This window comes from Hypanus sabinus, chromosome 9 (assembly GCF_030144855.1).
Source record: "Hypanus sabinus isolate sHypSab1 chromosome 9, sHypSab1.hap1, whole genome shotgun sequence".
Classification (NCBI taxonomy): Eukaryota; Metazoa; Chordata; class Chondrichthyes; order Myliobatiformes; family Dasyatidae; genus Hypanus; species Hypanus sabinus.
In genome coordinates, this window is record NC_082714.1 from 26897846 (window position 1) to 26910293 (window position 12448).

The 12448-nt window shown below is 38.3% G+C and overlaps 1 protein-coding gene across 3 annotated transcripts in view; it reads right to left on the reverse strand.

Moving 5' to 3' along the window:
- Positions 1–12448, reverse strand: part of myh11b (myosin, heavy chain 11b, smooth muscle) — a 139068-nt gene that overhangs the window by 107461 nt on the left and 19159 nt on the right. For all 3 annotated transcript variants that reach the window (XM_059979349.1, XM_059979348.1, XM_059979350.1), the window contains exon 3: positions 10069–10225. In XM_059979349.1, coding sequence (XP_059835332.1) covers positions 10069–10225 — 157 coding nt within the window. The remainder of the gene's footprint in view (positions 1–10068; positions 10226–12448) is intronic.

The following is a 12448-nucleotide window of genomic DNA, read 5'->3' on the forward strand; positions in this document are numbered from 1 at the left end:
TTATGGGTCCCTGTCCCTGTTGGGGTTGAAGGAAATGAGGGAGTGGACATTCTAGCCAAAAAATCACTTAAAATTAAGACTGTAATGTAGTGGTTCCTTTGCATAAAGGGGAGGTGAGAGCCACAATTAAAAAGCCTATTTGATTACTGTGGCAACAAAGTTAGGATAAGGAAAAGAAAGGATGGTATTTATATAAAATTCAGTTGGTGGTGGGCACTCAGTTAGGAGATGAGTATAAAAGGAGGGAAGAAGTCATACTCACACGTTTATGTATTGTACATATTAAGATGAATAATTCCTTGTTCAGGAACAATATGCCTGATATGGGCATTTGCAGGGAATGCATTTGTCAAGAAATGGTGCAATATAAATTGCTTGAATGCAGCTCCTATGAAGTGCAAAGGAACAATCTAATTGCTAAATTGAAATATTTGGGACAGACACAGTTTAACACAGAAAGTTTGTTAGGATATCACTATCATCATAACGTATACAAGTGTGTATTTGACTTTCTGAAAAGCATTATCATTTTTGATTCTACTTGAGCATTTTTTTGTGTGTGTGGGGGGACTTAGTGGGTGTATTTCCTGTTTCTTGGCTCCACACTCCAACTTAGTAAGTGGCAGTAATGCACCTTATGTTGGTCTGCCAACTGCCATTAAACTTTACAAGAAGAAGAAGAAGAAGGGGTTCACTTGTTGTTCAGGCCAAACAACAGAATGGAGAAGGAACGTGATCTAAGTGACTTTAACTGTGGAATGAGTGTTGGTGCCAGATGGGGAGGTTTGAGTATCTCAGAAACTGCTGATCTCCTGGAATTTTCACAAACAACAGGCTCTAGAGATTTGAGAATAGTGGGAAAAACAAAAAAAAATCCAGAGTGTCAGTTCTGTGGGCAAAAAGAGAGGTCAAAGAAAAATGGCCAGGCTGGTTCAAACTGACAAGAAAGTAACAGTAACTCAAATAACCAGACGTTATAACATTAGTGTGCAGCAGAGCAACTCTGAATCCAAAACACATCAAACCTGAAGTGGATGGGCAACAGCAGCAGAAGACCACAAACATACACTCAGTGGCCACTTTATTAGGTATAGGAGGGACCTAATAACATGGCCACTGTGTGTACTGTACATAGAGTTGAAAGAATGATTTCAAAGCACCTTTGAGAGAGGTTTCAGTTTACCTTGATGACAAAATAATAGCAAGGAAGTGATGGGAGCAGGAATGGGGATGGAAGGAAGATGGAGTCCTATACTCAGGGCAGGATGGAGTAATGTATTTGTTCATTCCTGTGTATCAATGAGGACTCTAATATATGTTCATGCCTTAATTCACTTCTGATTTCAAATTCATGACTCCTTCCACTGGAGCTGAAAAAACTGGTTAAGAGAATTCATGAATTTTTAATTGTGTATAACAAGAATTGATTAAAGAATCCATCTGAGCATACAATTGTTTCAATATACAATCAGAATTTATTTCAAAAGTCCTTTTCAGTACTGTTCAGTGATGGATACTTCATTTTATAAGTAGAAAATAATCATACTCCATCTGTAACTGGTTGTCTACGACTTCATATTTATTGATTTGCTCTCTCATTTTTACCATCCATGGCCATTTCACTTTGTCAGTAATTCTGCCTTCCTACTGACCAGTTGTGTCTGTTGCATTTCTAACATAATCTAAGAGTTCAATCACAAGGAAACAACCAGTCAGCAGCTTTACCATATAAGGAAAAAACAGAATCGAAAGCCAAGCAGACTGCAACCTTCTTTCACTGCAGCTATTTTTTTTTTCTCTTCAAGCTAAATTCCCCTAACTGTACTGGGTCATTCTCTAGCCCAATTAAAAAAAAGAATTTACTTAAATCTTCCAAATTACAAAATTATGAACACTTCTTGTCAAAGTACAATAGACACCAAGCAAGTTTGAGAAAGGTGCAAAGTTAAACATTTTGCTCAAGTTATGCGTTAACTTTCCTTCTAATATTACATTCAGATTGTACTCCTTATTTATTTTAGTGGTTAAGTAATTTCCCTGTATATATAGCTTTAATCATTGCTATTTCTAATACTTACTGGACCAAAAAGTGTGAGAAAAAACTGCAAATCCAGAGATGAGCAAGGATGTCTGCTTATTTTCAAAATGTATGACGCAAAGACACACATTGCATTTTTCCACTAAAATATTATTTCACTCCAAAAGATATGCTTTGGCAGGTCAGACTGCCTACTTATCACACGTTATACCTGGATGTTCTGTCTTTCTTGTGAGCAGAGATCTTGACAATTAATCACCCAGATAGTTTATTATGAAACTTGTCTCATGGAGTGGGTTAAGTGGGCTTGTTACTGTTTTTCTTTATTTTAGTTACAGCAGACACAATATAGCTGTTAATTCCCCTAATAAAAGGAATGCAGTGATGGTGGAGGTTAGTAGGGGCAATTTCTGGGAAATAGCTTTGGACTATATGGTCTAAACTGGCAGAAAAAGTTACTTTGAAAAGATAACCAAAAGATTGCTTAAAATCATTTAAGATAGATTCAATTTACAAACATAATGTTAAAGTTAATTCGTTTGGCACCCAGCCATGTTTGACCTTCAAGTCTCCATTCAAGTCAAAGCAAACTATCCTTCGAGTCCATCAGGGATGATTTAGAAATTACACATCCAGCTGTTCATTTTTCCCCCAATAATTTTCCTTTCTCTTGTCTCTTTCATGATTTAGTAAACTTGTGTGGTTACAAACTTTCTTTTTGAAATTAGTTTTGATATGAGGCAAGTGACCAAGGGATTATGTATGCTAATCACATCTTTTGTTATAATTAATGGAAAGTAGAGCTTCATCTGACAATTAATATTTCAATCAGAAAATAGAACTCCTCCTTTAAAAACTCTGTACTATATTTTCCTTTCCCTTGAAAGATCTTGCAGTAACAAGAATAGAGGCATTATATGTGGAGATCGTCAGTTACTTCATAGTCCATCTTTCCTCTTAACTCTGAATCAGTTTTGCCTTCACAGCTGTAAGTTAGAACCTCAGCGCAACAAAGGACAGGCTGAGGGAACCTTAATTAACATGTAGCTAACCTGTCGGCTGAGAAAAGCAGAAAGTAGACTGAGATAAAAGGTAGGTGTGCTGAGGTGGTTTCCAGGAAGGTTGTTGAGGGACAGCCTGCTGGATTTAGATGAAGCCTAAACTTAAAAGAGGTTTTATGAAGCAATCCAACTTGTCAAGGCTCCACAAAAAAAGTTTTTCTTTTGGAAAACTCACTTTCAGTAGTCTCCTCTGGTGATCTTGCTTGACTATTTTAAGTGGCCCACCTACTCAAGCTGCATTAATGTCATCAGACTCCCTTCTCCCACCAGGTACAGGTAGGAAGTTTCTCTGCTAAAATTCCAGCTGGCTACTTCCTACTCACTTGCACATTTGACTCACCACTTTTCAGATTACTGCCTAATAAATAGGGCCAAATTCACTCCATTTTCCTCAGCAACATGTTGGCTTCAGTTGAAAGGAATGGCCTTCAATAAAAAGTTTTCACTGTATAACTGAAGCCAAAACATTACTGTATGTGCTGGGTGGAGTAGTAATCATAATGTTCCTGACCTATATTCTACTCTTTAGTTAATGGGATGTGTTCATCGTCAATAAGAACAATAGCTGTGAGAAACCTTTAATCCTGCCTGATCAAATACCAAGAACAAAGACTTTTAATATTAATTTAATCTGCTAACGCTGATATCCCTGGTGCTTCTATTCTATTTCTTCTACTCTTAGCACATATTCTCAAAAGACCTTTTAGGAGTACTATTATTACAGGATGGGATATTAATTCAAGACCGCATCCTTGTTCCCACATCAGCGTTTTGAAGGTGAGCAAGTGTGTTATCTTAACACTCCGGCTAACATTTATCTCCTTCTTCACGTTAAAAAGAGTAGACTATCTGGAACCTTTCAATTATAGTTTGTGGGAGTTTGCTGGGCACAAATTGTCTTCTGTGTTTTCTACTTTACAACTGTGGCTACCCTTCAAAAATACTTAATAGGATATTAGGGTGCTTCAAGATGAGTTGGGGTAAAGTAATTTTCTCTTTTTTCCTCTGCTACTACTCAGCCATTGACCAGCAAAGTTTATCATGTCATAAATTAAGGCTCTAATTGTTTATCTGCAGCAACGGCCTGGAGCCATTCAGACAATGTCTGGTACTTGGGATGTTGGTCTAATTAATCAAATAATTGCACCTTTCCTACTGTTAAATTTGTGCCTTAATCTGGGAGGAAGATCCATTGCTTCTAGCCTATTTTGGCTTTCACAGGCAGCACTGGAGATTATTTTAGCTGAAGTCATTTTTGCCTTTAAAAAAAAACAGGAAGTCATGCTGGATTCACAATGGTGTATAAATGACAAGAGTATTTTTATTTTATTTTATTCTGGTTATCAGTTGCCCAGCACATTGTTTGAAAAAGATGTGCTTGTAATTTAAAAAACAAAAAAAAATCTACAAGAATTGACATGGTAACTGAAAACCTTCCTACCTAATGGTAGAAATTGTCAGAGGGAATTAATAGATTGTTGTAACAATGCAGTTAAAGTTTTAATTCATAGCAGAAGAACGGCTGGAAAATGGCAGATGTTGCATCAAGGCTTAGAACATGTTCCAAACTTGGCAGCACAATTCTGACAATTGCCTTTTTATGGACTTCATTTACTACTCAAAGAATTGGACCAAGTGCTTGTAAAGTAAACAGAATAGATCACACTCGTTATATTGCTGTTTGCCTGTGCTACATAATTACTCTCACATGGCCCAAAATATGTATTTTCACCAAGCTCTGCAGATTAATTAATTTACCATTAGGGTTGCCAAGTCTGATTGGATATATTCCTGAAGCTTCATCACATGACCTCTAACCTTCAACAGCCCCACCTCCCCCTATACTCCCATCATTGGTTCACCATCCACACAGTCCACTGCTTTCCACACCAATTGGAAAGAAAGCAAATTTTTCATAGCACAATTGCATGAATCTTGGCTGACAATCAAGACCCTTGTGTCTATTATTCTTATAACTAATAAACAGCAGAGTGCTGAGAAAATTGAAAGCACTGTGGAAATATTCTCAAGGGTTTTACTTAGAAGTTTTCTGGAGACTAATATTCAATTTTTGCTGACCCGAGGTCTAAACTGGAGAGATTTCTTGAACAACTAATCAGATATGCACTATATTAAACTTGAGTAAAATGCTTAATATCAGTTGTGTCAATTATTGACAAACTGAAACATGGTGCTGAAAAGTGATTAATACATTAATTTTTCATTTGTACTGTGATATATTTTGCTTGGGCCTCATTCCTGGTGTTTTTCAAGTTTTTTTTTGTGCCCATTGAAATATACAAATATAACACTGAGATATACAAATGCTGTTCAGGGGGCCCATACCTTAGTCACACAGTGCAGAACAGGCCCTTCAGCCCATCTTGTCCATGCCCACCAGATATTCTGCCCAGTCTAATTACCTACATCCAGCACATATCCCTGCACACCACTCCAATCTATGTACCTATCCGAACTTATGTTACAAGTTCCAAGTGAACCCACATTTACCATTTCTGCTGTCAGCTCATTTCACACACACACTGCCTTCTGGTTGAAGAGGTTTCTCATAGCAGCGGATGCTATACATTGACCTGAAGAGGGTTAAGCTTGCCTTGAAGTATGTGCAGGGCATATTTCAACATTTGTGGACCTCCTACCTCCATGAGCAGCTTCCGCAAATGACACCAAATTAATTTCATGTTGCCTGTCTTACCCATGGGGCCAGTTGAATGTATTAGTGAAGGTAGCTACAGACACTGTCTTGGAAGAACTGCGTCATCAAATACCCCTCCCACCCCCGACAATTTCTCTTCTCCTGCTTCAATCGGATGGAAGAAACAAAAGCCTGAGAGCATGCTCTACCAACTTCAAGGACATCTTCCGTCCTGCTGTTAAAGTCTCTTAAATTAATCTCTTTTAAGTTAAACAATGAACACTTGACCTCACAGTCCACCACATGGTCTTTCTCCTCACATTCTACCTGCAGTGCACTTTCTCTGTAACTGTGGCATTGTATCTGCATTCCGTTATTGCTTTTTCCTTGAACTATAAGTGTGTTGAAATGTGTATTTTTCCCACTGTATCTCAGTACATGTGGCAATAATAAACCAAAAGCCAAATGATTGCTTCGGACAACATTAGAACCACCTGAAAAATGTCTTGGCTTAATATTACGTGAGAAATCTTACAAGCACCTTGGTCTCGTAACCTAGATCTTTGATTTTATCCTCATTCCACTGGTTCCAAGTCAGGTGCATTAAGAGCCAATTTCTATTCTAATGCTGAAGTTGGCGAAGGGAACTTTTTTTTTATTTCTACGGCCTATATCAGGATTAGAACTCACACTTCAGATCAGGAATTGTCAGATAGACACTGAAGTTTCCTGTGCTAGTTCAGCACAACATCACGGGCTGTTCCCTATGCTGTATTGTTCGATGTTCTTTACTGCTTCCATATTAAATCTGAAGCCCATTCATTGACAGCTGCACTATGTCATGTGCCAACTATCCTTGCGCCATTTCTATTGTCAACTGACTACTTGATTGGATCCAGGAATGGATTGATATTCCCTATATATTTCAATCTGGACACTCATCAGAGAGATTGAAAGGCCTTCTATCCACCAAACACTATTGGATTTAAACACACATCACCATGGTGAAGAAACAAGGATCTCAAATCGCCTATCACCTTTCCAGCTCTTAGCTTCATCCCACCCCCTCCGGTCTTCTCCTATCATTTCACATTTCCCCCCCCCCCCCACTACTTTCAAATCTCTTACTATCTTTCCTTTCAGTTAGTCCTGATGAAGGGTCTCAGCCCGAAACGTCAACAGTGCTTCTCCTTATAGATGCTGCCTGGCCTGCTGTGTCCTACCAGCATTTTGTGTGTGTTGTTCCTTAAAAGCACTTCTTTTTTTCCTTTCTTTCTGAACGTTTCATCTTCATTTTTGCAGCATACGCATCCTTTTACACCAAAAGTGTGATGTTTGTTTTTAAAGGCTTTTATTTATCTCTTCTGATTCAGAGTGTTCATTCTTTAGTAACATTTAAAACGTCTTTCCTCCTTTGCCCTTGCATCTACAGAACATTCCTTGTTGTTCTTTTTGTCCTTTTCATCCACCCATTTTTGCTGTTTCCACTTTATGTCAAAGAGTTTTCAACAATAAGTATCCATCTGATCGATAAATTGCTGAATGTAGCCCATGGGAATATTGTCCAGTTGTTCTGCTTTTCAAAAGTTGCCCAGCTTTTATCTTCTATTTTTGCTCATATGAAGTATTTATAACCTGAAGAGCCAAAGCTTCCTCAGACTTTGGCTGTGACATTTTCTCCTCCTTTATTTTCTACAATCTGAGATGCAAAGGAACTTGGGAGTCCTCATGTTTCCATAAAAGTTAGCTTGCAGATCAAGTCAGTGGTGAGGAAGGCAAATACAATGTTAGCATTCACTTCGAGAGGACTAGAATACAAAAGCAAGGATGTAATGCTGAGGCTTTATAAGGCATTGGTCAGACTGCTCTTGGAGTATTGTGAGCAGTTTTGGGCCTCTTATCTGAGAAAAGATATGCTGACATTGCAGGGGTCCAGAAGAAGTACAGGAGAATGATCCCAGGAATGAAAGGAGGAGTGTTTGATGACTCTGGGCCTGTACTCACTGGAGTTCAGAAGAATGAAGGGGGATCTCATTGGAACATATTGAATATCGAAAGGCGGAGATAGAGTGGATGTAGAGAGGTATTCCCAAGAGTGGGAGAGTATAAGACCAGTAGATACAGACTCAGGATTGTGAGATTTTCCTTTAGAACAGAGATGAGGAAAAATTTCTTTAACCAAAGGATGGTGAATCTGTAGAATTCACTGCCACAGACAGGTGTGCATGTTGAGTCACTGGGTATATTTAAGGTGGAGGTTGATAGGTTCTTGATTTATCAGGGTGTGACAGGAAGAAAGCAGGGGAATGGGTTTGAGAGGGAAAATGAATCAGCCATGATGGAATGGCAGAGCAGACTAGATGGGCTGAATGGCCTGTTCCTCTGTCTTATGGTATTATAGCACAATGGTACAGAAAATCAAAGATATCTGTTTAATAATACCATTGCTGTCACTCAATTCTATTTTGATTAAGATGAGATCATCTGCAATCATTTCATTCATCATCCAAAAGATGATCATTTAAATAAACTTGCTAAATACATTTGCGCTCAGGTTTCAGGAATGAAAGCACAATGTATTATTGAAACAACAACACACACAAAATGCTGGTAGGACACATTTCTACCAGCATTTTGTGTGTGTTGTTGTTTGAATTTCCAGCATCTGCAGATTTCCTCCTGTTTGCTATGTATTATTGATACCAGTTCAACCTTTCACTTCCGTTGTATTAAGAAATATTACAACTGAAGAAATGGCTTTTTCAACCAATGGTCAAAATTTGGATGATTTCACTGTAACTGCAAATCATAGGCTGTCCCAAAACTTTTAAATAAGTAACATTTTCAGTAAACTGCAATCTGATGAAAAACAGATCTGACCCCTTTAGGTGTTAGTCATCTTAGCCCTGTTATAACTTGTGTACGCAGTGAGTTCATCAACACATGCAAATAGACTTCTCTACCACACCACAGAAATTGGAACAATAATGACCAGACTATGTCCCAAGCTTTCTAATGACAAAGAGATAGTAGCAGTGTTCTGTAGACAGCTGCTGATTGTAAGTGCATAGGTTACACGAGAATAAATTAATCAGTTTGAAGACTGTCTTAATTTCTTACAAGTAATCTTTCCTAACTTTCCTATTCGTCCAGAATTGAGTGTCAGCACTGAATGCATTTCCTGTTTATCACATCAAATAGGAGTAAAATGCACAATCCTCTCTCTTTTACTTCACAGTGAGTGACATACATTGTGTTCAACTTCTGAACTCTATATTATTGCATTCCTTTATAAAATTCCTGCATCACATCTCTATTTCTTCAGATAAACTGTTAATTATCTTTCTTAACTCTCCTAAGTATGGTTGATATCCATTCCTCTTATTCATTCCTGAAGAAATTTGGAATTTAAGAGCATGTTAAGCTTACTATGTGCATGGAAGTAACTTAGATGAACTTTAATGGGCTTCCCAACCTGGGATCCATGAACCTCTCAGTGAGTGGTAGGGGTCCGTGGCATAAAGATTGGGAACCCTTGCTGTAATATAATCCTGGATTTCAGAGAATACTAATAATATTAGGTTGTTACTCCTGTAATTCATGGCATTTCTCTATGTATACAATCAGCTATCATTCCAGACTGGATATCAGAGAATATTTACATTAATTGTTAATGCACGTTGTAAAGAGTTAATAGCACTATGTTGCCAAGGAAACTTTTTGTAACTTTTAATCGAAATGGAAGAAACAACTACATACCTGTAAGTGTGTGTTACAAGGCAATCAATATTCCTTGCCGAGTTAGGCTTTGTTTTTGTAAATTTATGTTACTGGAATTGTTTAAAAGAATCCAGTAGTGTATCGAGCTAGAAGTCTTCAATAATTAGAAATCTAATCTTAGTTGAGGACATACAAGTCAGTAGCAGTAGTAGAAGTATGATCTGCTATTCAATAAGATCATGGCTATCCTCTGTTTCAGCTCTGCTTTCCCATTTTATTATCATATATCCCGATTCCCTTATTGTGCAAAGATCTGTCACTCTCTGCATTAGTTACACTTACTGGCTGAGCATTCACAGTCCCAGGCTAAAAATTCCAAAGTCTGAGTAAAGATATATTTCCTCATCCCAGTCCTAAATAATTAATTCCTATTCCGAGAAGATGTTCAAAGAATTGTTTGAAAACGGAGGCAAGGGCTGAATCCTAATGAGTGGGCAATTATTATTTCAGACAGGGCGATAAAGTCTTCTGATATTATGTGATAATCAAATTTATTGGCAAAAAGCAGGATGAAGGTGGTGTTGCGGCCTTACCTTGCAGCATGCTCCTGTATGCAGTGTCTGCAATGGCATAGATGTGTGGTGGCATCTCGTGCCTCTTCTTCCCTTTGTACATTTCTACAATCTTCTCAGTGTAGATGGGAAGCATTTTATATGGATTTACGACAACACAGAAAAGACCTGAGTACGTCTGAAAAGAATGAAGAACAATTGGTTAATTCAAAGATCTTAAAGTGACAACATTCAAAATGAAGAAATGCAAAAATCTATGTAATTTAGTACTGGAATTACTTTTATGTAGGATGCTGTCATCCGATAAAATTAATCTTACATTCACCCTGTCAATTTTGTTTCAAAACAGTTATTTCTTTGTCAAAACATGTGTACAGCCAAATGGTGCCTGTTGCATGTGAAGACAATTAAAAGAAAAGTTTAGACAGAATACTGTGGGAAGATGAATCTCGGGGTTGTATACTGAATATGTACTTTGATAATACATTGAATTTTTGAATCCGTAATCATAAAATGAATGAAGTGTCTTCAGTATGTGACTCACTAAATTCCTAAACCTCTAATTCCTTCAATACATTGTTGGCACATAATATGCTCAAGATAATTCATGTCAAATTCAAATATATCCTGTTATATTATTTCAAGTTAAGAACATGAATGCTGATAGATTCTACAATAGATTGTTTACTTTCCAATGTACTTAAATGATTCACAGAGAATCTAAAACGGAATAGAATGTTATAAACGTGCAAAACTATAATTACAACAGATGGCATGGCCACATCTCTCTTTCTAACTAACTTGTTATCTGATGCTTGTTACTATTTAGCCACCTTTATCACTGAACTGTGACATGCTTAAGGATCAATTTTAATCTAGTTCATTTTTTAATAAATAATTTGGTAGTTAGAATTAGGACTAGCTTTAATGTCTGATTAATGTCTGAGTGAATATTGGTGAGTCTTACATTGGTGGTATGCAAACTACTGGAAAGGATTCTTAAAGATAGGATCTACAAGCATTTGGAGAAGTAACAGTCTACTCATGGATAGTCAACATGGCTTTGTGAAGGGAAGATCGTGCCTCATGAGCCTGATTGAGTTTTTTGACGAGGTAACAAAAGAAATTGATGTGGGTAGGGCAGTGGATGTGGTCTTCATGGACTTTAGCAAAGCATTTGACAAGGTCCCTCATGAGAGACTCATCCAGAAAGTCATGAGACATGGGATAAGTGGAACTTTGGTTGTTTGGATAAAAAATTGGCTTAAAGGAAGAAAGCAGAGGGTAGTTGTGGAAGGAAAGTATTCTACCTGGAGGTTGGTGACTAGTGGAGTGCCGCAGGGATCTGTCCTGGGACCCCTGCTATTTGTGATTTTAGTAAGTGACCTGGATGTAGAGGCAGAAGGATGGGTGAGTAAGTTTGCAGATGACACGAAGATTGGAGGAGCTGTGGATGGAACTGTAGGTGGTAGAAGGTTACAAGAGGATATAGACAAACTGCAGATTTGGGCAGAAAAATGGCAGAGGGAGTTCAATCCGGACAAGTGTGAGGTGATGCATTTTGGAAGGACAAACCATAAGACTGAGTACAGGATTAATGGTCAGTTACTTAAGGGACCTTGGGGTTCAAATCCATACATCCCTCAAGGTTGCTGCACAGGTGCACAGATAGGGTAGTTAAGAAGGCCTATGGGATGCTAGGCTTCATTAACAGTGGGATTGAGTTCAAGAGTAGGGAGGTCATGTTGCAACTCTACAAATCTCTGGTGAGACCATACTTAGTGTATTGCGTTCAATTCCAGTTACCTCATTATAGGAAGGATGTGGAAGCTATGGAGAAGGTGCAGAGGACATTCACCAGGATGTTGCCTGGTTTGGAGAACAAGTCACATGAAGCAAGGTTAGCAGAGCTGGGACTTTTCTCTTTGGAGCATAGAAGAATGAGAGGGGTCTTGATAGAGGTCTACAAGATTATGAGAAGCATAGATAGGGTGGATAGTCAGTACCTGTATCCCAGGGCACCAATAGCAAACACCAGAGGGTGTATGTACAAAATTAAGAGAGGGAAGTTTAGGGGAGACATCAGGGGTAAGTTTTTTACACAGAGGGTTGTGAGTGCCTGGAATGACTTGCCAGGGATGGTGGTGGAGGCTAAAGCATTAGGGGTATTTAAGAGCCTCTTGGACAGGCACATGGATGAAAGAAAAATGGAAGGTTATGGGGTAGTGTGGGTTTAGAACTTTTTTTTAAGGATTATATGGGTTGGCACAACATGGAGGGCTGAAGGGCCTGTACTGTGCTGTAGTGTTCTATGGTTCTATGGGGTAGGGGAGATTTACAAGGATGTTGCCTGGATTGGACAGCATGCCTTATGAGAATAGGCTGAGTGAACTCGGCCTTT